The 23,909-nt window shown below is 49.2% G+C and overlaps 11 protein-coding genes across 11 annotated transcripts; 7 read left to right on the forward strand and 4 right to left on the reverse strand.

The window, feature by feature from the left end:
* Nucleotides 1-590: 590 nt before the first annotated feature.
* On the reverse strand, nt 591-1,522 carry N7519_007837 (HpcH/HpaI aldolase family protein; the record flags this gene model as incomplete). The annotated part of the gene is made up of 3 exons (XM_057294613.1): nt 591-1,078; nt 1,129-1,339; nt 1,487-1,522. The coding sequence occupies 3 exons, from the start codon at nt 1,520-1,522 to the stop codon at nt 591-593; spliced, it is 735 nt and encodes a 244-aa protein (XP_057149424.1).
* A 498-nt stretch (nt 1,523-2,020) lies between these two features.
* Nucleotides 2,021-3,675, forward strand: N7519_007838 (uncharacterized protein; the record flags this gene model as incomplete). Its single annotated transcript, XM_057294614.1, has 5 exons — nt 2,021-2,165; nt 2,216-2,396; nt 2,445-2,609; nt 2,660-3,014; nt 3,067-3,675. The coding sequence occupies 5 exons, from the start codon at nt 2,021-2,023 to the stop codon at nt 3,673-3,675; spliced, it is 1,455 nt and encodes a 484-aa protein (XP_057149425.1).
* Nucleotides 3,676-5,170: 1,495 nt separating this feature from the next.
* Nucleotides 5,171-6,645, forward strand: N7519_007839 (uncharacterized protein; the record flags this gene model as incomplete). Its single annotated transcript, XM_057294615.1, has 2 exons — nt 5,171-5,191; nt 5,242-6,645. 2 exons carry the CDS (start codon nt 5,171-5,173, stop codon nt 6,643-6,645), a joined length of 1,425 nt encoding a protein of 474 aa, XP_057149426.1.
* A 641-nt stretch (nt 6,646-7,286) lies between these two features.
* N7519_007840 (uncharacterized protein) lies at nt 7,287-7,720 on the forward strand (the record flags this gene model as incomplete). The annotated part of the gene is made up of 2 exons (XM_057294616.1): nt 7,287-7,378; nt 7,438-7,720. 2 exons carry the CDS (start codon nt 7,287-7,289, stop codon nt 7,718-7,720), a joined length of 375 nt encoding a protein of 124 aa, XP_057149427.1.
* Nucleotides 7,721-7,918: 198 nt separating this feature from the next.
* N7519_007841 (uncharacterized protein) lies at nt 7,919-8,620 on the reverse strand (the record flags this gene model as incomplete). Its single annotated transcript, XM_057294617.1, has 2 exons — nt 7,919-8,556; nt 8,614-8,620. 2 exons carry the CDS (start codon nt 8,618-8,620, stop codon nt 7,919-7,921), a joined length of 645 nt encoding a protein of 214 aa, XP_057149428.1.
* A 456-nt stretch (nt 8,621-9,076) lies between these two features.
* N7519_007842 (uncharacterized protein) lies at nt 9,077-10,870 on the forward strand (the record flags this gene model as incomplete). Its single annotated transcript, XM_057294618.1, has 1 exon — nt 9,077-10,870. One exon carries the CDS (start codon nt 9,077-9,079, stop codon nt 10,868-10,870), a length of 1,794 nt encoding a protein of 597 aa, XP_057149429.1.
* A 295-nt stretch (nt 10,871-11,165) lies between these two features.
* On the forward strand, nt 11,166-12,509 carry N7519_007843 (fungal specific transcription factor domain-containing protein; the record flags this gene model as incomplete). Its single annotated transcript, XM_057294619.1, has 2 exons — nt 11,166-11,255; nt 11,313-12,509. The coding sequence occupies 2 exons, from the start codon at nt 11,166-11,168 to the stop codon at nt 12,507-12,509; spliced, it is 1,287 nt and encodes a 428-aa protein (XP_057149430.1).
* Nucleotides 12,510-12,817: 308 nt separating this feature from the next.
* N7519_007844 (uncharacterized protein) lies at nt 12,818-13,266 on the forward strand (the record flags this gene model as incomplete). The annotated part of the gene is made up of 2 exons (XM_057294620.1): nt 12,818-12,880; nt 12,997-13,266. 2 exons carry the CDS (start codon nt 12,818-12,820, stop codon nt 13,264-13,266), a joined length of 333 nt encoding a protein of 110 aa, XP_057149431.1.
* Nucleotides 13,267-14,078: 812 nt separating this feature from the next.
* N7519_007845 (uncharacterized protein) lies at nt 14,079-15,486 on the forward strand (the record flags this gene model as incomplete). The annotated part of the gene is made up of 5 exons (XM_057294621.1): nt 14,079-14,113; nt 14,165-14,296; nt 14,349-14,658; nt 14,715-15,155; nt 15,208-15,486. The coding sequence occupies 5 exons, from the start codon at nt 14,079-14,081 to the stop codon at nt 15,484-15,486; spliced, it is 1,197 nt and encodes a 398-aa protein (XP_057149432.1).
* Nucleotides 15,487-15,664: 178 nt separating this feature from the next.
* Nucleotides 15,665-17,062, reverse strand: N7519_007846 (DUF2855 family protein; the record flags this gene model as incomplete). The annotated part of the gene is given in 3 exon segments (XM_057294622.1): nt 15,665-16,222; nt 16,234-16,816; nt 16,896-17,062. 3 exon segments carry the CDS (start codon nt 17,060-17,062, stop codon nt 15,665-15,667), a joined length of 1,308 nt encoding a protein of 435 aa, XP_057149433.1.
* Nucleotides 17,063-20,387: 3,325 nt separating this feature from the next.
* On the reverse strand, nt 20,388-22,575 carry chs3 (putative chitin synthase activator (Chs3); the record flags this gene model as incomplete). Its single annotated transcript, XM_057294623.1, has 2 exons — nt 20,388-20,437; nt 20,496-22,575. The coding sequence occupies 2 exons, from the start codon at nt 22,573-22,575 to the stop codon at nt 20,388-20,390; spliced, it is 2,130 nt and encodes a 709-aa protein (XP_057149434.1).
* Between the last annotated feature and the right edge of the window lie 1,334 nt (nt 22,576-23,909).

Consider the following 23,909-nt stretch of genomic DNA (forward strand, 5'->3'; position numbering starts at 1 on the left):
CAAGCCGTTAGGAATGGCCCTTTTAATTCAGGCTCGGAGCCAGATGAATAACGTCGGTCCGGCAAGCGTTGGCATTGGAACAAACGTCTTTCCCGAGGAACTGGGCGTGGATGGGATTCATGGACCTAGCAAACATGTCAAGACTTGACCTCGGGAGTATGTAGACTTGATCTCGGTTGATCGGTCGGCCCCACTATAGTGGTCGGCTTCAACATCCGTGGAGCGTTTCCCCAGGCCTCAGGCGCTAAGCCAAGGTGGTGCAGTAGCGGCGATGGGACATTGCCGCTGTACGGCGCTCAATCACAAAATCATGACGACAAGCAGTGTGCGGAAAGGGCACCTGGGCAGATCGAACCGTTTATGCAATTGAGAGGAGGGATAGATGTTTCAGTTATAACGAAGATTTCTCGAGACTACCAATTGACGCGGCGTTATGTCCAACTCAAAAGCTCCCACAGGACAATGTAATGTATATTATCTGATTGTGGATATTACGGTGCTCTACAAAAGTGGAAAGAAAGAATATATCTGAGGTTTGGAATCGCCGATATATAATTCTGCGGGGTTTTCAAGTAATTTACATAGATTGCCTAAGTGCGAACCAATGGCACAGCGGCGGCAGCTCTCTTCCCTCCACCAGATATCAAAGAAGTGTCCTGCTGTACAAGCATGAATCTAACTCCCAACTCGTTGATGGCCCAGTCTTGGATCACAGGGTCGTCGTAGATACCAGCGAGTCCAAAGATCTTGCTGTGTGTCCGACATGCCTTGCTGACCGTCTCGAGTGCGGTGCGGTACTGCTCGCTATTAAATTGACCGGGTACTCCAAGCTCGATGGACAGATCCAGAGATCCAACCAGAATAACGTCCACGCCTTCAACTGCAGCAATCTCATCTGCCCGCTCGACAGCATCGTGGCTCTCAATCATAGCAAACACGGTCGATGCGGACTGATTAGCCTGATGAATGGTCTCTTGGACTGGGATGCCTTGGAGTCCGAATTGTGGGAGTTGACCAGTCATCGAACGACATCCCTGGGGTGGGTATTTGCAGATGCTGACGGCAGCCTTGGCGTCCTCTGGGAGATTGTCAATTTCTTGGTCATTATATGTGAGACTCACTACTCACCTGCTGAGTGGATGTGCGGGAAAATAACGCCCATAGCACCACCATCTAGAACTCGTTGGACAAACCCATTACCACACTTATGAGGCACACGGACGAACGGAGTGATACCAGCCAGGAGTCCAACATGGCAAAGGGCAGTGGTCTGATCCAGGGATAGCCATGCATGTTCCAAGTCGATGAAGAGTGACTCAAACCCAGCATTCTTTGCAAGCTGGACGATGTGTGTGTGCGGGATACTTTGATGCCAAAGGCCTTACACAGCTGATTGGAGGCCGTTGCTTTGAAGAGATTGTTGGCGTGCAATGCCATTATTGTTGCAGTGGATAATTCAGATAACCAGATAAAACTGAAAACGAACCCGGCACAGGTGCCTCGTCCTTTTATCTCCCTCCATATTCTTTTCTTGTGCTCGCACGGTTAGCTTAGTACTTGTTGAAACCCGACAAGTGAACCAGGTGGGTCCAAGACAAAGTGCACCTCGGATGTTGAAGCCGTCGTCTCCACTTCCTACCCAGGTAGTTGCTCAACGGCATCTTTGCACACCTTTACAAGTCGGTTAATCTATCAATGACCAGGAGATTCGGGTATTGGTGGTCAAGGTTGTCAATAGTAGTCTCGGATATTCGACTTGGTCTCGCCATTGAACTTAGTGACCTGATTACGAACCCGGCCTCTATATCCGAGGGCCTACAAATTTTTACCCCAGACCAGTCCTTCCACTGATCTGGTTCCCCACTTCCCCACGGGGTATGTGGAAGTACAATGCACCTTGATATAAAAGTCCACAGCACGCTGCTCAATTCTTTCTACGAGCTTCTCAGACTATCCTCAAGAGAATACGGCGTCAACCATTTTCAACCCCTGATTCCACTAAGCGCTCGCACCAATCACAATGTCAATCTTGGAAGATAATGCAGGGTCGAAAGAGGTCGAAAGCCATACCTCAATCGTGATCGACCCAGCAGAAGAGAAAAATGTCCTGAAAAAGCTCGACCGGGTCATCCTTCCTTTGATGGCTCTCGTTTACTTTTTCCAATGTATTTACTCGAGCCCTACTGTTGATCATCTCCTAAGCTAACGACAATAGACCTTGATAAACAAAGCATCAACTATGCTTCTGTATTCGGGTTATCCGAGGATCTGAATCTTTCTGGATCACAGTTCTCTTGGGCCATCTCACTTTTCTATTTTGGCCAATTGGTTTCTGAGTATCCCGCCGCTTACTTGATGAGTCGTTTGCGCCTGAAAATATTCGTTGGGATCTGCATGTGGGTTATTGCCTTTCGTATTTTACACTATCGCTTACCTCGATATAGTATCTTATGGGGCCTCTGCGAAATGTGCCTCGCAGCAACCCATGATTTTGCCGGTATTGGTGCGGTTCGGTTCCTGCTCGGCTTCACTGAAGGAGCTGTGGCCCCAAGCTTCATGATCATCACCAGCAACTGGTACTGCCGCCGCGAACATCCAATCAGAATTGCGTATGTATCAAAGAGACCTCATATGAACATCAGCTGATCGAGATTCCCAGATCATGGGTTTCAATGTTCGGTGTCTCGCAAATCGTCGGCGCTCTCATGATGTACGGAATTGGCCAAGGGAATTTCGCTATCGAGACCTGGCGAGTGATGTTTCTCATCTGCGGCGGCCTCACTGTTGCGTGCGGTATTGTATTTATAATTTTCATGCCGAAGGATGCTTCAAGCGCCTGGTTCCTAACCGAGCGCGAGCGGAGGATTGCAATGGACAGATTGATCCTGGATAGGGCTACGCGTGACCGAACAGACTTCGACATGAAGCAAGCAAAAGAGGCACTATCAGACCCAAGAACACTGCTCTATGCGGCCATGGCATTGTTTATAACCTTGCCAACAGCTATAGTGAAGGTGAGTCCTCGCTCCCAATGTATATATATTCCAGGGATCTGACAAAATGCAGTTTTCCTCACTGGTTATACAAGGATTTGGCTATACGCCCTTCCAAACAATGCTAGTGGGTCTTCCCAGCGGAGCAGTCTCATTTGTACTAGTGTGGATTGGAGCCTTGATTCCTCTGTATTTCCCGAATGGTCGATGCTTCGCCGGTATACTCCTCGCACTCCTACCCATGATTGGCACTCTATTGCTCCTGCTGCTTCCAGCTTACGCTAGTTGGGGCATAGTCGTTAGCACTTGGTTTGCAGCCAGCAGCGCGCCACCCCTAGGTATGGCCGTGGGTCTTATGTCTTCTAACGTCCGCGGAAATACGAAGAAGTCCGTCGTCGGGGCTATCTTCTTTGTTATGTACTGCGTTGGATGTATTGTATCTCCACAGCTTTGGCAAAGGGAAGATGCACCGCGCTACTACAAAGGCTGTATTGCAAGCGTGGTGAGCTGGGGTTGTCTCATCATTACATTTTCAATTGCGTGGTTAACCTTTCGGCGGTCCAATGCGAAGCGGGATAGGGAGGCCGTCGGTGATGGAAGACACGAGCAGCTTCCTCCGATAGTTACAGTGGACTCCGATTGTACTGAAAAGGAAGACAGGAGCTTCAGATACAGCTATTGACGAATTGGGGTGTTCTGGAAGTTGAACCTCAGAAGCGGTCATAGTATCCGCAAATGGATGCATCCATGTTAGAAGATGAAGGAGCCTGGAGGATTATATTGTCGAGTCTACTGTCATTGTGTTAGAGATCTTACCATTGGTTTCAAACCATACCTTCCTCGTACCTAATTAACATTCTTCCACGGCAGTAAGCACTTCTAATCCCATACTTTAGATCCCTACTAGCAGGCTTAAGCAACTCCTCATTTTTAAAATACTGGAAATATATGTATTAAGCGATGTCCATATATTAATTAACGATTCAATTATAGTATTAGGATTAATTTCAATGTGCTGACTCAAAGTCCAGGGCTCCAAGGCTCCAGCTGTCCTATATACTTTTGTAATTGGTCACTACGAAGGCTGAAAAGCGACCACCACAATTAATCAGATACCTACACGGCTAAAATTGCCATACCTCTATACATTATAAATTAATTTCCTAGTGACGGGCGTGCTACCGCGACGCTAATTTCTAACATCCGGCCTATAGATCTTAGCGTAAGGGGATCTAGCTTTATCCTCCGACAACTACATTCAGGGCTCTAGAGAATAACCCAATCTCAACCAGCCGTTATAACGACTCCTACTTCGACCTTCACTCTTAACCATCAACCACTGGGCAGTCTCACCGGCCGCCTGATCAATCACCAATATGCTGATGGACAGCCCGTGACTACTATCGTGCGTATTGGCCCCAACTTCCTCTGTTTCGAGCAAAAGTCCGACGGTAATGTCGTGGCCTTTCATTGCTGCCAGTAACAGGGGCATGAATCCATATGTAGGATCTCTGACATCTACACAAACTCCTCTGTCCACCCGCATCTGCACCGCTTTTTCATGGCCTCTGTATGATGTAGCTTGGAGTTTGGCGAGCTCTCCACCCTGAGCGTTGACGTCGGCGCCTCGATCAGTAATATTGTATATGCAGCAGAACTTGCACAAAAAAAAAAAGAATATTACCCACGTAGCCCTGTAAGGCCTACCGGCTATTTTTCGTTCTGAAATTGAAAATTTGGAAAGACCCTTTAGTACTAGTAGCAGTAGCTTCTTCTTTTAGTAGGTCTTTAAGGGGTCGTGGTACTTGAACCAAGAAATCGGGGGCCAACATATGGCCCACATCTGTGTTGTTATTAGAAATATATTTTTAGTGGCTTTTCCAAATCTAAAAAGAAACGTTTAGTGCGGAGGGAATGCCGTCTAAGCGAATGAAGTTGGATTTGGCTCGGCGGGAGTGCTCAGCAGAGTGGCGATACCCGCTGGGTATTGTCCGAAGAGCTAAGGGAATCTTTAATCTAATTAACTAGATTCCAGGCTCCTAAGCTGGAAACTAGGCTTAAAGCGAGCATCGGACTTTCAAATGCAAACCTTTCTCGTTTTTTCAACTCTAATTGAGTCCCAACCAGCCCCCCCCAAAGTCTTCTGGTCAGATCCTAACAATCTTGAACTTACAACCATGTCACTGACACTGAGACCTGTATGTGTGATCAATTCCGACACTTTCAAGATTATTGCTAATTCTATTAGAAACATCCAGGGCCATCCGGCTTTACCAGCTGCCCGGCGGACATCTTATACTCGGTATTCGAGTTACTATCACCCGCCCAAATTCATGTACTATGTCTTGTCAATAAGAAATTTCGCGAGATCGCTGAGAAATTTCTCTACGAGAAGATTCAGTTGACTTGGCAGCATCCTTATGATCCTCCCCCAGTCACTCAACTTTTACGAACTTTGATATCCAGGCCTTATCTGGCTGCTTACATCAAAACCCTTCATCTCGCCGGCAAAACCCCCACCCTGGCTTCACTCGTATCGAACATTCGAACAATCCCCGTCTCTATCGGCGACCTGAATAAACATATTGCATTCATTCGGAAGACTAGAGTCCCGTATATCGACCTTTGGATACAGGAATTAAAGCAAGGTACAATCAATGCTTTTGTCGCCCTCCTTCTAGCACAGGTTCCGAATCTGAGATGTCTGTACCTGAGCCCTGCTTTCACCCAGCGAAGTGAAATTATCGGAATGGTTCTCCGTTCAGCCATCTTTGAGCCTGTAGAGTACGGGCTACCCGACCTTCAGCATCTCCGAGATGTGACATACCGCCTCAAAATTGGCCATGACCGAGCGCGTGATAAAATGGTCAAAAACACCGCGGATGTCTTGCCCTTCTTTTATCTACCAAATGTCCAACGCATTTCAGTCTCGCTCGAGAGCCCGCTCGCGATAACGTGGCCTACACCACAATTGCCTGTCCCATCAACTCTGACATCGCTGGTTTTGAACTCTGTCCGGGAGAATTATCTCGGTAATCTACTCTCAGTCACACCTCATCTGAAGTCACTTCGCTGGAGATGGTTTTACGATTTTGGTATCGACGATGTAGTCAATATGCCTATTGTAGATCTTGATGGGATCGGCGACGCGATATCTTGTCTTAGAGGTACTTTGACCGACCTCAAAATCCTAGCTGAAGTTCAACTCGGAGGCAATGATATAAATCTCCCTGGCATCAAAACCGAGGGCTCACTGAGTGCGATGGTCAATATGGAAAATCTCAGGACACTTCAAGTCCCACTGGCATTCCTCGTTGGGTTTGCACAAGACACAACGAAACGTTTGCAGAATGTGCTCCCAAGGTATCTTGAACATCTCACCATAACGTACGACTTATGTCTACAAAATGATGAGCAAATGGAACCAGACTGGCCTGAATTTGAGTGGGAGGATCACGCCGTTTTAGGCTTGCTGAAATCATGGCTAGAGGATCGAAAAGCGTTCACGCCGAATCTTCGTGGCATTTCTCTGGGACTAGCTAGAAACGAGACTTCCGATGAGGAATGGGACCCTATCATGAGACACCAGCTCACAGAGCTAGGTGCTCAAGCCGGAGTTCCATTTGACGTAATCTTCACAGATGAAATATAATCAACATAGATGTAACACCACATATCAGTCACTTCCACGTAGCCAAATGGCTGGTAAGCAGATGCAAAATTACCTCCACCCTTCATTGAAGAAGAGAGAAATAACTCATTGCCAACGGCGAGAACAGTGAAGGCTCTGAGTCGGTCTTTTTCACTGGTAACATCGTACAGCTTCATATTCTCCAACATCTCCATGTATCCATGATGGCCATTTGCCAGAGTTGAGCATCTGTAAGTTTGCTGACCTCGCTGTCGAATTTAAGATGGATGCTCCATAGGAAAGTTTGGCTAATTTACTTGCCCTCCTTTAACAGTGGTGTCGGCCAAGCATTCGCGAGATAGAAATCGAGCCTCACACCCAGAGAATCTTTAGGAGGTGGCTGTTCCTTGCTGAGATCCCACGCATTGCTCACGGTGCTTAATGCGCACCACATCGCAAATATGACTCGAGAAAGTCCCAGAACAATCATGATGTAGAATGTTTTCTTGTATCACTATTATAGCAATCATTAGTCAATAAAGGACCCCGAATGTTGTACACCAAGGAGGGAACTTTCGTACCAAGTCAGAGGTAGACGAGAGCGTCCGCAGACACAGACCCCACGAATGTCTTTTGCGCGATAAACCTATTCAACCAGCCAGATGTCTATCGGTACGGTAATGGTAACGGGTATTGTCTCGCGCAAGGGAGACAACGGATGGCGCAATGTAGAAGGCATGGTCACGGCTCTGCGGTCTTATTGATAGTGCAGATTCACACAGCTGACGCGATTTCCTCTCAAGGCTTTGGAAGACGCCCTGAATACACTCTGTGCAAGGTTAACTTCGCTAAGAGCACCTTCGCCGACCAAGTGGCTCCTCCTTCGTTCAGCAAACGTGACCAGGATGAGTCGATGGGCGGGAATTATCCATGGAAGATTGAAAGTATGTGCCATCGACTCGTAATTTGGGATTATAATAACTATATACCTTCTTTTCCGGGTATTGAGCTGCTTGTTGAGGAGGACGGGTTCCCTCTGTGGGACGAAGTGGACTGGGAGGACATCAAGTTTGAGCATGCAGCAGAGTCAAATTAACTTGAAACGTCTTGTCTCTAAGAGCCAGATATACTGGCTTGAGTACAATAGACCTTTCCTTATGTCTCTTATGTTTCCTCCAATTTATTTTATACAATTTTCTTTTCTCTAGCACGCTGGGTATTTTTCATGGATCATCCATCACCCGACGAGAATGACTGGCTTTATATCTACATGTACTAGCTCAGTCTCACGCCTTCAAATAGTGTATGGGGGACCCCGGCTTCCACCCTCCTGATAAGCAGGACTGACTTCTCCACGCTCGCCTTCAAAGTCCCCTTTCCAAACACGCTCAAACCAAGCGCCATCATAATTGCTCTCCAATCCATCATCCTGCACCCGCCATTGCCTGACCACATTCCCACGGTCGTCCAAAAACACATGCAACAAACCGCCGCCATTCAGCGCGACATCATCCTCCACATACATATGGGTAACAACACACTCTGCCTGATACAGAGCGTAGGGCTCAAGAGGGTTTTCATCCCAGTCGCCTTCTTCGGCATCCTCTATCGCGTCCCTGAGGCTCTCCTCTCTGGTCTCGAAATTGACTCGCTCATTTGCGACACGCTCAGGAAATATTTCCAGCGCAGCTGCCAAATCCAGGCCACCGAAGATACTTTCATCGTCAAGGACAACCCCATCATAAGTTACCCATTCTGCGAGTTCATTGGCAGACCATAGAGCATTATGACCCTCTTCATTCGTGTAGCAGAGACGAAGCCAGCAGCCATTGTCAGCAGTGGTGTTATGACCGTAGACACGCAGTGCTTCAGGCCTTGCAGGCCGAAGAATATCATCTATTTGAGCTTGAGTAGGAGAGAGTGGTGCATTGCCTGGTCGATAAGGCTAATAATTTGATATTCAGTTAGTTCAATGTTGTGGTCTTTTACGAGGCATAGAGGGCATTCACCTGTCTTCCTTCGCATCCCAATGCGAGAAATTGGCGTAAAAGCCTTTTGGGACGGTCGGCGGGGGGACTCAGTGGAGACTGAGGGGTCTGGGTGAGGTTTTTCCCATTCGGAAAGCAAATAAATATCCAATCTAGTCTTCCCCAAGCAGGTATCCGGGGGTTATGTTTTTCAATGAAGTGGAGTGGCATTTTGTCCTTGTCGCGTGGCGTGGGAGGCTGGAAAGGGACTACCACAATTAATAGATATCTGCACGGCTACCTAGGTAAAATTGCCATACGACATCTATACGTTGTAAATTAATTTCCCAATGACGGGCGTACCACCGCGACGCTAATTTCTGACATCCGGCCCGTGGACCTTAGCGTGAGGGGGTCCAGCTTTGTCCTCCGAAACTATATTCTCACCAGGGCTCTAGAGAATACCCCAATCTCAACCAGCCATCATGACGACTCCTACTTCAACCTTCACTGTTAACCACCAACCACTGGGCAGTCTCACCGGCCGCCTGATCGATCACCAACATGCTGATGGACAGCCCGTGACTGAGCCTGTCGTGCAGTTCCGTTCCATCCCCTATGCCACCATCCCAGCCCGTTTGAGGCAGAGCGTGCTGCTCGATCACATCCCAGATGACTTTGATGATCGTCCTCACGGTGACTTTACACAGTATGGTGCTGCGTGCCCGCAGGTACCACAGCCTACCGGCAAAGGTAGCGCGACAGGCGGATTTGTGCCTGGTGAGGAGCCAATCACGTATGACGAGCAAGCCTGTCTCAACTTGACCCTCTCTACACCAAAGAATGTCCTCGGCGAGAGTGGCCCATCACTGCCCAAGAAGCTTCTCCCTGTTCTGGTCTATGTGCATGGCGGTGGATTCGTCGAAGGCAAGGGCCATGTCAGCGCCCTCCATGACACGACAAAGATGACCGACCTGGCAGCTCACGAGTCCATGGATGTGGTGATTGTGTCAATAGGATACCGGTTGAACTGGCAGGGTTTCGTCGCCTGCTGCGATCTACTTGAAGAGGCTAGGGAAAATGGCGAGCATGCATTCAATTACGGGATGCGAGACCAACGCAACGCCTTCCTCTGGATCCAGAGGCACATTGCAGGGTTTGGCGGTGATCCAGGTAACATTACGGCCTTTGGCGAGTCGGCTGGAGCTGCCTCGCTCTACATGCACGCCTGTTCAGACGTGCCTCTGTTCAACCGAGTCATCATCCAAAGTGGCTCGCCCAGCGTGGTAGGTATGTGGAGCCTTGAGCAGTCCGATGCATACTATCACCATCTGCTGTCATATCTGGGCATCGAAGGAGCGACACGAACGGAGCGACTAAAAGCCCTCCGTGAGGTGCCAGTGTCGCGCTTGATTGACTATATCCGTGACAACAATGTCGCCACAATGAAGCCATACCTCGGCCCGGAGAGTGAGTTCTTTCCTCCGACTCAGCAGCCCTTTTGGACCACCCAAGGCGAGATTCTGGCAAACTGCCCATGGATCCACGAGATTATGATTGGGGACGACTCGCATGAGGGTCTCGGGCTCATGATACCGCTGAAGGACGTCTCCGCTAGCCAGTGCATTGCTCGAGTCCGTACCATCATGGGTGATGAGCCTGCCCGCTGCGTGCTCGATGCATACGAGATATACGACGGTATGGATGAGGGCCTCTTCTGGCAGAATTCGGTGATTATGATTGGTGACTTGCTCATGACTGAACCCACGCACTCAACCGCAATCGCAGTGGCTAAGAGTGGTCGAAAGCGTTTATATCGCTGGCAGTTTGGTCTGCCAAACCCCTTTCATGGGTCGGTTTTTTCCTATGCAACGGGACATCATTTTGTCGAGCTCATGTACCAGTTCATGACACTCGCTGGACGTCTCCCTACGCACCGGAACCATTTCTTGCGGCGTCAAGGCGAGGAGATGGCGCGTAGTTGGATCCGGTTTGCGAACGGACTCCCGCCGATGCCTGGTGCAAAGCCGTATGATATGGAAGAAGGCAGCATCATGATCTGTGATATGTTGCATGGATGGACAGTGCGGACCAGGGCGGAGGATGAAGTCATCAGCCAGCAGGATCCGTGGGGTCCTCGGCGGTACCGTCAGTGGGAAGTTTTGAATGAGGAGTTGAAAAGGGCCGGACGGGCCAAGGACGGGGCTGGCTCCGAGAATGAAAAGATTGAGGCAACGAGAAACGGGTTGCTAGTATTTGGTTTGTCTGAGATGCGTTAAGACCAGCTGTTGATTCATGCGAAATAACTTTGGAAGAATGGTCCGCCTCTGCCATACACTATCCTATTCAGCTGGTTCAATATTAGGTACCTGGTTCAAATACGCAACATCATCTTGCACAATATTTTGTTTATGTTTGTATCGATGGTCATCCTCGTAAATGCTGTGAATTCGGACTTTCCGTTTCGGGACGGTCCCCGCTCCTGTGGCGTAGTTCTTGTTCCCGCCCCGGAGATGGAATTCCCCCGCAATGACCTGCCAACAAGATGAATCAGGCATTTGAGAATCATCCACAATGCAGCTGACTTTCTTAGTTAGTCGCGATGGAACGAATGCCCAGAGGGGACACGCACGGCGTGCGTGTGGCTCTTGTCGTCACAAAAAGGTGTCGCATTCTGTCCGAGATGGCCCTCAGCAACCGGACTTTTGCTGATTTTGACAGAAACGGTGTTATCACAACACCTCCCAGGAGCAATTAGCTGATGCTGCTTCTTCACCCGACATCTCAAGTCTCCCAAGTAGCCAAAGTCCTGCATCTCATATTTCTAGGCGCGATCCAGCTGTCCGAAATAGATCTGCATCTCCACGAGGTGAGCGATCAAGTGCCTCCTCGCTCCAGAATCCAGTGGAAGAACACACCGGACCCTTCATCTCCCCTGGCGCAGGTACAGCTGCAGATGTCGACCAGGACCAAGAATCTCGTCGTTTTGCGTGCGACTCAAACCCTATTGCGACCCTCATAGAACAAAACGAGTCAAGGTTGCTGAAGGGCCGGTCGCAGAAAGGGGATGTAGGCGCATGGTTGAGTGCCGAGGAGAGCTCTATTGATCAGGGCGACACACCTAGCTCCTCTTCGCAACCAGCACTAGAGACCCATGTTCACACGGATTGGCTGCCTCCTAAAGACTGCCAAGAGGTCTTGATGGATATATATTTCCGTCGGATCCACCCACTACTGCCTCTCCTCAACGAGGACAACGTCCGGACCCAGCATCGAGCGGGTAGTCTCCCTCCGCGGCTTTTGCAAGTGATTTGTCTTGTTGCAGCGAAGGACCGGGCTGCGGTGCCTTTCCTATGCCTTGGTCCCAACTCGAGCCCCCTTCCACTGGAGAGATTCAGCAACATCATCTACACTGATGCTATGCAAAACATCTCGAGAAGGGCTGAGAAAAAGACACTTGCGATACAGATCTTAGCGCTTCTGTCGCTGCACGAATGGGGCTCCAGTGGATCCGAGGATTGTTCTTTGAATTTGGCCCAGGCTATTCACCATGCCCACACCATTGGGTTGCATTTGCTGAGGCCAGACGAACACACCGATCCATCTGCCAAGAGTCTCTTCTGGTGCCTGTGGAGCCTAGACCGATGGAACGCTGCTATGAATGGGAGGCCCCTAATGATACACGACGGAGATAGGAACCAGGTGGTCGACGATGTTGTTTCAGCGTTTCAGTCACCGTTCCGTGTCTGGCTTCGAATTGCCGACAAGCTGGGAGAAGTGATCCACTTCTACCGACCGATCATGAAAGGCATGGATCAGGCTGAACTCGATCTTCCCACTTTTGAAGACCTTGTGGACCACTGTGAGGCCTGGGACATGTCTCGACACCTGCTTGGTATGAAATATTCCATCATTTAGTGGCAAGATCTAACCCCTAGACCGACAGAGTCCCTCGAGCTTGTTTATCATTCTGTGATTATTCTCTCAACACATTCCCACGGTTTGCAAGGCCGATCACGGCCACGAGAATCGAAAATCCGACAAAGCCATTCAATACTTACCATCGCGTCACTCAGTTGCAATCATGATATTCGGAATTTCCTGCCGTTTCCCATGATTGGTTACACCATCTCGCTCGCCTTCTCGGTCACGTACAAGCAACTAAGAGAAAGCAAACTGCCCAGTTCGCGCCACACAGCCATTTCCCAACTTCGTCTATTCCATCAATGTCTCAAGGAAATGGGCACCACATGGTGGTCGGCCGCTGTGATGACTCGTCTCAGGCCAGCGTGTGTTGAACAACATTCAACCCACCATAGACCAGGAATGTTCCACAGGTCCAGAAATCAATATCGCCCGACTAAACTCTCACCATGAATCGAGTGATATATCCTCACGTCCACAGCTTTCCACTGACGACATGGCGCATGTGGGGAGACGGATTGATGCAGGATCTCAGAGCACACACCCTCTGTCTGGTCATCGACTGGGATCGGACAAACCTTCGAATTTCGAAGTAGACGGCACACCGTTCTTGACGCCAACTGAAATTGAGGATTTTGATACCTTTTTCGGCAATTTTCTTGATGTCGGTTTTCCAAACTGTGCGAATGATCAGTTATTGGTAGATCTCGACATGCCCGACTTCGAATTTGTTCCTCATGGTCTAGCTTGATGGAGAGTGTATCGACGTGAGAAGAGGCCTTGGTCGCAAATCTTGTGTGAATGCACATTTGAGTGTGCTTCTTCTACTCTTTTTGTATTCAATATGCCGTGGGGAAGAGTGGTATGATCATCGTGTTACGGTGTACATAGGTAAATATCAGAGTCATGAGATGTAAAGAAGGGCTACACACACCCCGCTAACTCACCTCGGGTATGTCTTCCGGTGGCCGCTATTCGACGCCTAGTTGTTGTAGTTATTGCGGTATCAAATCATAGTGATGGACGGGTCGGGAACAGCGGCCATCGGAAAGCCTACCCAAAATAGCTTAGTGGAAAATGTATATCTGGATAGAGACTTGTCTCAGTCGGCTTTCTCGTGAAGAAATTTTCATCAATGCAGTGTATGAGAGCCTATTGTATGTATTCTCCACCCTAACATTGCTCAGGTTGAAGGATATGATAGATTATGTATTTCCAGAAGTAGCAGTCGTAGGAGCCAATATAGATCAAGGAACGCCTAGTAAAGTCAGAACAAATCTCCAAGGACCGGCCTTGCAAGCTTTTCGCGACTTATTGTAACATACGTAGTTAGACAGCGTCACAGGAATGTCGGTAATTTTCTCCCGCGGTGAAGAGCTGCGCTTGTAGGGTTCGAGTCATTGGAATCAGCGCCCCGACCCCGTTTAGGAATGTCCGCTCCGTCGCGTGGACACGAGTATAAAGACACACAATGCGCCATTATTCGCCTATAAATTTGCCAGCTGGCATTCAATTGCATTCTTAAACTACCTCCCAAGTTAAATATTGCTCGGATACTTGATGATGTTCCGCGAACACATTACCAGCGCCGAGTTGAGGTATGATTGTTCCCGTTAGCCTATCCACATTGACCTAACAAGTTCCATTAGTCTGGACCAAGCATGCATTTTTATTTCAGAAGAGCGGCATCCCGCGTCTGTTACCGGCAGGCTCAATCTCGCTCTTGCACAAGTCGTCTCGGTCAAGAGTATCAAAGTGAGATTACGGGGAACATTTGCGATGTAAGGACTTCCACATAGTTCGTTATTGACTAACCTCTTACGCCTCCTATAGACCTATTGAGGGAGTGTTTAGTTCAGAAAACCGTGAACAGATCACATTCGAGCGAGAACAGCCACTCGCTTCTTCGAAAACACTCAACGCATTCCAAATGCCGGCAGGAGAGCACGCCTTTTTATTCGATATTCCACTTCCAAGCAAGATTTTCGACACGGCGACTGGCGCAAACCATCAATATCACACATACCGCGTAGAGGCCATTATCGAACGGCGCCTCAAAAGCGATTTCGTGGTCTCGCAGCCGGTTAGGATTTACCAGGTTTCCGATTTGGAAACAAGCTATTTAAGACCACATTGCCCGCTGGTTAGTCCATTGCATTCGATATGTTTTGCTACACGCAAGTTACTGAAGATATCTAGACTCTCGAAGGTCACTCCAACGAAAATATCCAGTATTGTCTCTCCATCACTGATCGGAATGTACCCTTTGGTTGCACATTTCCTGTGGAATGCTGGTTTGCACCGCTGTTGAAATACGCCAAGCTCAACACCGTTACAACGAAAGTGATTGAGAAACAAACTGCGCGGATGGAAGCTACTGCTGCGGAATCAGTGCGACACAACATGCGGTTTATCACTGCTGCACAAACTCAAACTGTGTTCTCCAAGACCATCGATTTCTCTCGAGAGGAGTCTCCGGTAGATGGTTCGGACATTGAATGGCGCTTCACTACTCCAGTCTCTCTGCCTCAGAGTCTCGACGCGTGCTCGCAGAGCATGTCGACCAGACATATCAAGATCACCCATGAACTTTCGATCACTGCTGAGTTCCGCGATGAGGAAGGAAATGTAACAGCTGTGGTATGCAAGTAACCGGTTTACAGATTTATACATACAGCTAACAGGGAAGTAGATCACGGAAGTTATGCCGTTTAAGATTCATATGACACCCAATGTGATTGGAGAAGATGCGTCCGTTCATGGGCAAGATATTCAACACATCCAGGGAAATCAAAGTCCTCCTCCGGCTTACGGTGATCGCTTTTCGGACTCGATAGTAGCGGTAGCTACTCAACTGAATCTTTGTGGCCACCCGACGATAGCGGAGATCGATTCTGCGCGATCCTCAAATGAGCAAAGTGCGAGTATTCACGCCACGCAGCCTGCTCCCCGATATGAAGAGGTCGCATAGCGTGTTCGTGTTTGGACCCCCTTTGCGCACTCCTCTTCCACCCCGGTGTTGATGTTGGACCATTTTAATAAATCCCCGAATATGGTCCGGAGCCCTGGAGAGCTTCATATTCATGGATACCTTCTCTTTCTACCTGTTAAATACCAAATTCAAACTAATCCATGTCGACTTCCAAGGATCATTGCATCTTGTAGACCAATCCCTCTTCAGCCCTGACTTGTCCATGACACAGTCTATCCCACCCTCCCTCGACACCATCAGCTCCAGAGACGCCGCTGCCAAACACAATCTGCATTCCCGGCACGCTCAGGTGTCGATCATCGAGCCATTTTTCCCACTGTGCGCGTCTCGTTGCAAAGTAAGCTTCCGGACCGACAGACTCGAGTATTGTGTCTTGAACACCAGAAGTGTTGAACTGAACCTTTCCGAGCTCCTCCATCGCTGCTCCCCCAGCAATCAACTCCTCCATCGAGTATACCTTCTGCTCATTGCCAACCTTGACAATAACAACCTTGCAAGATTGCAACTCAGCATAATTCCTGATCAGGGATAGCGTGTCATCGAGAGCATTCCCACGACCGCCGAAGTCGATGATAACAATTTTCGAAGCCTTGCGGCTAGCAAGCCACTCCGCAGATTCCTTAGAATTAATATCCCCATATCCAACGACCTTAGAAGCAACAGAAGAAGGCAGATTCCGATCCGCCTCTCGGATACGTGACACAGCTGCTGTAACCTGTAACAAACCAAGGGCGCCGAACTACCCGACTTCCGCGACAGGTAGTACGAGAAAACCCGGGCCGTTTTAGTCGACGCGGCCAGGTTTACCACGACCGCAGATGACAAATCCCCGTCGGACAGGGTCCAGTGTAACCCAGCTTGGTTTCCCAGTGGATGGATGGGAGGTTGGGTTGGGTTGGACGAGAAAACGTACTCGCTAAGAACGAACCCGGCTACCCCGCCAAGGAACAGCGCGGTCCAGGCCATGCGGTCTAGCTCGTCCCGTGCAGAGTCTGAGAGGGGATTGAGCGCTGTCAGTTCGGAGATTGGGTTCGATGTCGAAGTTACCGTGTAGCGGTTGTACAGAGGCATTAGCTGCTGGCGATGATCGCTGGTTTCGATCCAGTGGCCTTCTGGTGAGCCGCGTTTGAGTTTGAGATCGGTTGGTGTGCTGGCTGTAGGCCAGAATCCGTAAAGAAGGGTTCCTTTCGGTAATTCTGGGATGGTCGTGTCTTCGACTGTTGCATAGCCCCAGGCCGGAACGATGCCCCAGGCCGAGGAGTCGTTGTATGGTGCAGGATAGTCTTCAGATACGGGGTATGCGTCCCACCTGCCAGCATTGATAAGGATTCCATTTCAGGTCGTTTTCCCACAATCCCAAGTGGCGTGGGTAAATATTAGGAACATACCAATGCAAGAAGTCACCCATTAGGGCATAGGTCAAATTGTTTGAAGTGAGACTGATCAGTTGGGTGCGAATTCTTACTGAAGACTCTGATAGCTCCTTCACGGCGACTTCGAAGTCGAAGCTTGCATGCTGGCGGTTATCCAGCTTTGAAACCACATGAACACCCATAGCTGATAAATTTGGTGAAAGTTTTTGGATCGGATTATTCTTCTAAGGTTTTAACCTGCTTGATTACTGATCAGAGACATGAAGTTCACCCGGCGGGGAACCCCCACCGGCTAAGCAAGGCAACAGTCAACGGGATGTCAGACTGGGATATGGCCAGGCACTAAACAGGAACCTTGGTTTTTGTGGTTGTCTAGCGGAATAAACCCGTATTTTATTCCTTCTTAGGATTATACACCTTGGCATGACAACATATATATTGGGATTATTTTGATATAACAGTTGCACCCCGTCGAAATACGTGAATATATATAAAATAATTCCCTACTGGTCATCGGCATAAAGAACAGCATTTACCCCATCGATGGCACTTATTTTAGGAATAGCACCCCGAGTCAGTAGCCTAATTGGACATATTTCATTAGCCAGTTTCAAGGGATAAAATAAGGAGACTTGCGGGGATGGTAAACAGCTGGGTATTCTAGCTTCACGAGGAACTCATCAACGCCGGTGTCCTCGTTAATAATCCTATACTAGTCCAGCTGCTAGTTACACAGAAGCGAGCTGGGTTGTAGTTCGGATGATCCTTCCCATAGCATACACTGCCAGTTAGCCGAGTTGAACAACTAGCTTTGGAGCGTGTTCGTTCAGCTGCGCCCGAAATGCAACACGTCAGGACGATAGTCCAAGTTAGTCCTCGGCACGGCCCGCGTGGATTCGGGACCAGACCATCGGTCAATGACCGCGAGAGTAAAACAAACGTTGTTCTCGGGTTCATGATAGACAGAAACCACTTATGGACACGGTTTTAGACCCAGTCTTCCTTGGCCCAGTGCCCACGCGAACCACACCACGTCTCTACCATGTCTTGGAATGATGCAAAATCTCAGGTCGGGCAGCCTCGATTCAAATCAGGAAGGCCGATGATGGCCGAAAATCTCGAAAAGGATTCAATGCGGGCCATGCTCAACAGTTTAGTAAAAGAAACGATTGGCCCGGATGAAATCACTTCGAGAATCCCTACTGCCACTATCGAGTGAATAGAAGCAAAAAAGGACGCTATTATGGCAGACATGATTGATACCTTGTTTGCCAGGCTTCACATGTTTGCCCGCCAGTAGTATATTAACTAGTCTCACACTGTCAGAGAATTCAACCTTCTTCTCTCTCTCCTCTTTCCATCTGGCCTCTGTCAGATCAGCTATAATCGTGACGAAAACTCGCAGAAACCAGTTGGAATCTCCATCTTATTTCCAATGGCTTTCTCCAGATGTGGAAGAACCAAGCGAGTTGCTTCACCGTGCCTGATTGCCTAGGTGGGAAGGTAGAGGGTTGTGGACGTGGTTTTTGTTGTCTCTTCTCTTCTCTTTCTCTCTTCTCTTTCTCTTTCTCACTTCTCTTCTCTCTTCTCTCCTTATCCTCCCACCCGAACTCTTTCTTTCTTTCAACCCTGATACATTTCGCTTTCATCTATCGTTCACGGGTTATCTCAACGCTTTGCCATTTCTTCTTGAACCCAGGTTATTTACATACTTGAGTTTGTATTGACATCAGAATTGACTTGCACTGGGGGTCTCGACATGGTAAGTGGCATACCCGTCTCACACTTAACCCTTATCCAGTCACGTCCTCGAGATAAATGCGTGACTGTCCCGTCTGAACCGCCCACTAATCCAATACAGGCCCCCCAAGCAAATATGTCTTTAATCAAAGACCCTCAAGACAGGACAGTCGACGAGGTCGTCCCGTTCTTTTGCCACGAAAAGGCCTGCGACTGGTCTTACAATTTGGCTTGCCCAGATCTCGTGGCTCGCGAAAATTCTCTCTGACGATTCTGTCGCGACGAAACCTTAAGTTACAACATATACAGCATTAGAAATACCTACTATGTTGTATAAAAATCTTAGGTTCAAAAATGACCTCGCCAAGCATGCGACTAGAATTCAGATCCTTTAGTTTGATCGAGCGCCGGAGCAGTAAATGTCGGTAAGGGAATTAGTGTGATGCATGATATAATCACTAATGCAAGCGCATTGCCAACGGAAGACGCATGGGCAACCACGAATTTGCGCCTGGAGAGAGATATCATTGTTGTGCTGTTGGGCCCCATATTGTACAACATTCCCTATACATAGATCAATCGTTGGATCACGTCTACTGTTGTATCGTAGAAAGACCACGGCTTTGGCCGGAGTTTTGGCCATTAGAATTAGGGAAGCATGGTCTGTCGTGGGGTGCGAAGCGAAGCATAGGTTCACTCGCACCCTGCCCATGATAGGGCACACAGGGAGAAGATTAGTGTCGTCTGATTACCTCCAGGGCCAGATATAGCGGGACAAGGTAACGTCCACGGGTATGCGGGCATGATTGAGGAGGGCTGTCCTTCGATACCCAAATCATGCACAAGACTAAGTCAAACATACCGTTTCTCTGCGCCGTCACAATATGGAAGCGATATCTACCCCACCCATGACAACAAACCTCCGCTTCGAAGGGAAGATGGATCTTCAACATTCGCATCGTTATCGAGAACTCTGACCATACCCGTTTGTTTCCAGGATTTCCTCGAGTGACGAGGTGGAATTTGGTGATGGGAAATTGACGATTGAGCGAAATGGACGCTTGTAAATTATGGAGAGTACGAACGATCTAAAGCGATTCCTGTGGAGTTCCCAGCAGATTAAAGTCCATATTTACAACACAAATCAAAAGGCGCAAGATAGCACTAACTATGCACAAGGAAAACCATGATGTAGGCAAAACAAGTCAAGCTCAGCTCTAGGAATTGACGAGAGATACCTAGAATACGATAAAGATGCATACAATCCTCAGTAGAATGGTAGATTGGCAGAATAGGAGTTTACAATGCCGAGAACAAACAAATCCAGGAAAATAGCGAAGAGTAGATTCATGCGAAGATGAGTGTGAGCAAAGGAATGAAGGCAGAAACTACCACGCAGATGATCAGATGGCTGAGAGATGAGATGGAAGATGTAGGATAGGTACGAAAGGAGAGTGGTATAAACAGATCCGAGGTATCAGGTCGATACTCGGGAAACGCGAAGATTTCAAACAGGGCATGTGAATTGAAGATTCGGATTCGGATCGCTTGTAAATGACAGGTCTCATGCTCGCGCTTTGCTCGTGCGGGTGTGTATGCAGAGGTTGTGGTGGGGATTATGTATGTATTGTTCGTAGATTATTCTCGTGATGCGGTGTTCAGTTGCATTTATATTTCAATGCTTGCTTGGGATCGGGATATTGGAAATGTGCGGTTTAGATCGTTGGCGCAGATCAGGTCATAAATGGGTCTGGTTTGACGGTGAGATTAGAAAATGACGAATCGTTTCTGTTTAGCTGGCTTCTCGATTTCGGTTTCTGGATAATTCATGTTAGTAAAATGTTCAAACATAGAAACCGGGTTTGGTTCACTCACCCTGGCCATGACCTGGACTCCGATCCTTGCGCTCGGCTTTCTTGAGCCGGCCTCCACTACGCGTCGCTTCTTTACGCGCACCCACGGATGGATGTGTACCCTCTGCCGCAGCTCGGATGGTAGCGATTCGGTGCTTGGCTCGCTCATCGCCCTGGTCCGCTGCCTTGACATACCACACATTCGACTCGAGCGGATCACGACGGCAGCCAATGCCCATTTCAGTGAAGTAGCCGACTGCATACTGGGCCTTTGCGAGGCCAAGATTCGCTGCCCGGAAGGCCCACTCATACGCCTCATGCTCATCCTTCTCGAGGACAGGCTCCGCACCGACAAGATACCACGCACAAAGCGCCATCATCGCCACCGGATGCCCATTTTGCGCGGCACTGGTATAGAAATGGATACTGAGCGCCGGGTCGCGAGGACAATTCAATTTCCCATGCTCATACGCATCCCCAAGTCGATAGCAAGCCTCGACATGGCCCAGCTCCGCGGATTTAGTGAATAGCTGCGCTGCATAAGTAGCATCGGGGAAGACATCATCTCCGAAGCCTCTCTCGTGCATCACGCCGAGCTCGTACGGGCCGGAGTTATACTGCGTGTCTGCGGACTCAGTCGCGCGCTTCATCCACTTGACGCCCTCGCGGTACCGCTTGCCCAATCCCATATCACCAGCAATGCAGGCATTGGCCATGCGCATCATGGCGCCCGGGTGGTTTTTCGACGCTGCTTGGCGGTAGAACTGGACTGCGCGGCTGCCGTCGACACGACACCCCCAGCCGAACTCGTAGCACAGCGCTGTGCGGTAGCAGGCTTCGACGTGGCCGTGTTTGCTGGCTGCGACGAAGAGCGGGAAGGAACGGTCGTGGTCCTCGACGCCTTTGTTGAAGAGGCCTGATGCGTATCCATCGCCGAGATAGTACTGCGCAAAGGGGTAGCTGCGGTCTGCTAGGCGCTGGAGGATGGATTTTGATTCCCGGAGGAGGCGGGCGCGCGTGATCGGGCTGGAGTCTTCGAGGTCCACGGCTGGCATCTCGCGCATCGAGTTTACCATGAACACGGCGAATTCGTACAGTACTGTTGGCTCGTCTGTTTTCTTTACGTTCGCTAGGTACATCTCGAATGTCTCTTTGTGGCTAAGGAGGGAGGCGTTGTTTCCGACTACGGCTTGGAGACGCGAGTTGTCGAATTGCGCTGCTGTTGGGCCGGGCTGCGGGTATGATGTGTTGAGCAAATCGAGGAATGATGAGGACCTGTTTTCGGGGGTTCCAATCGAGTTTCGTGATGAGGACCGCGCATGTAGATACGGCGATGCGGAGAGGTTGCGTCGGTGACCACCATCTGAGGCTGAGGAATATGTGGAGAGAGGCCGCGAAAGCCTTGATCGCCTAACCGCCAACTTATCCGTCGAGCCAGATGGGTTATCTCCAGCATTGGGTGCGGGTTTCCTTGCGGGTGCCGCGCCAGGCTGTTGCTGGTGGTGGTAGGTCAGAGGTTCATAGTTGTCCGACACCTGCGCCACGCTATCCAAGCTTCCCCGTGAAGAGCTGTTATAGCTCTGACCCTCGCGCTCTAGCGAGGAGCCGCTCTTTTTCGGGTTTCCGTGTCCGTCATCTTTCTGTGGCTCTACTACCGACCATGAGCCGCTGCTCGCTGGGGTGTGCCCATATGGATGCCTGTGCGTGTAGTGCGGAGCCTGTGCCGAGTCTCGCCGCAGGGGGTGGGCAGGATTCCAGCTTTGCTCAGGCGGCTGCACGGGGCTGCCGAGCGACATGTCTGCGAGCTCCGGGAGGTCCAATTGTGGTGTGGTCGGCCCACTGGATGCGTCTTCGATGGGCGCGCTCGAGGCATCGGGGATGTCTGCGCCATGTGCGATTTTGACTGGGGAGCGCGGCGAGTTTTGAAGGATGGGAGAGTTTTCGGACTGTGCTGGAGGGACTGGTTTGCGGCTGAGGTTCAAGCTCTGGGGTCGGTTCGGGATGGTCCGTGGTGATTGTGATGGGGGGAATGGCGGTGATGATCGGAGGTAAGCTGGTGGGGGAGAAGGCAGGGCCTGGCGGTGACCAGGGGCAGTGGCCATGCTGGAGATCAAGCAAAGTCGAAAGCGAGAATTTCAAGATCCATGAAGAAGATTGATTTAGTTTATGGGGCAATCCGAGTGTGGAGAAATGCGATGGCGTTAAAAGAGTGGACACAGATAATTTCATAGCACATCAAGGGAGAGACAAGCGAGGGGAATAAAAATGGAAAATAAGACTAACAATACTAGTTCCCCGTTCAAATCCTTTTCTTTCATCTTTTTTATTATATTCATACGCGCTCAGCCTAATATGGTCAAGTGGGGATGAACTATTATTATGTCTAGCACATTCTCTCGTATAACCGAAGACCTACAATGTTGTAAGCATCGAAAGATGATGCCTATCGGGTCTGAAAATAGGGCTTTCCGAGACATATTAGCCTAGGTCTAACAGCACATAAGACATACCTCTAGGTCTACCTATAGGTACTCAGTACTCCGTACTTCAACTGTCAATTCCCCTCTTTTCACTGTGGAGACACAACTCTAGACATTTGCCGCTTGCCTTTTCGTCTTCAGTGTTAGTCTCCTTAGTGTCCGACCTTTCCGGGGCTCTGTGCGTGGCAGATGTCGTTGGAAAGTGGAAGTACCTGGAAACATCGGGCATTTCCACTCGTACCTGAACTTAGAGAGTTCAATATTTAGTATTTAACTTCTATTTGAAACAGAGGCTTGAGCGTAACTGAAAGGATATAGTATCCCGAAATCCAGTCTCACAATTGAGTTTAGTCAATTCTCACACATAGCTACATATGTATCTGTCTATGTATACTCCTTACAGCAGTCAACCACACCGTCAAAGCACAGACAAAAAGCAACTCTCATCTCATATGACGACATGACCTACGCGCACTCTTGACCTGATAGTGTCTCCCTCGCAGTATTGAGTACTGGGTACCCGGAGTGGAAGCTTACTGTCCTACGTCTGCTGATGCGGAGATTACCAACCTTGGAAATATCGTCAGCATTCCAGTAAGAGCCGGAGAACGTGGGCCGACAAGGATATCGGACTCCGCGGTAAAGATCTCCTAGTAAATCCGAAGCCAAGTCGGGTTCTCAACTGGTTATATTCGACGTGAAAAAGGCAGGAATTGTCTAGAGGTGATATATCCCTTTCCTGGTTGAAGAATGTGCATGGAAAAAGATATGGTCTTCGAATTCGAATCGGAATAGTGCATGTGCACTATGGGGCCGTGGACTGTATGGGGTACTTGGATTCTGGAAACAGCCGTGATGATCGGCGGCCAGTTGTCGATCATATTGGTTGGATTGGCATTGGGGTACGGAATAAATGGTACAGGGTTATCCTGGGTTTTTATATCTCTGATCATTCT

Source organism: Penicillium mononematosum (genome assembly GCF_028829835.1).
Source record: "Penicillium mononematosum strain IBT 11891 chromosome Unknown utg000003l:1.0-8172316.0:1.0-8177699.0, whole genome shotgun sequence".
NCBI lineage: Eukaryota > Fungi > Ascomycota > Eurotiomycetes > Eurotiales > Aspergillaceae > Penicillium > Penicillium mononematosum.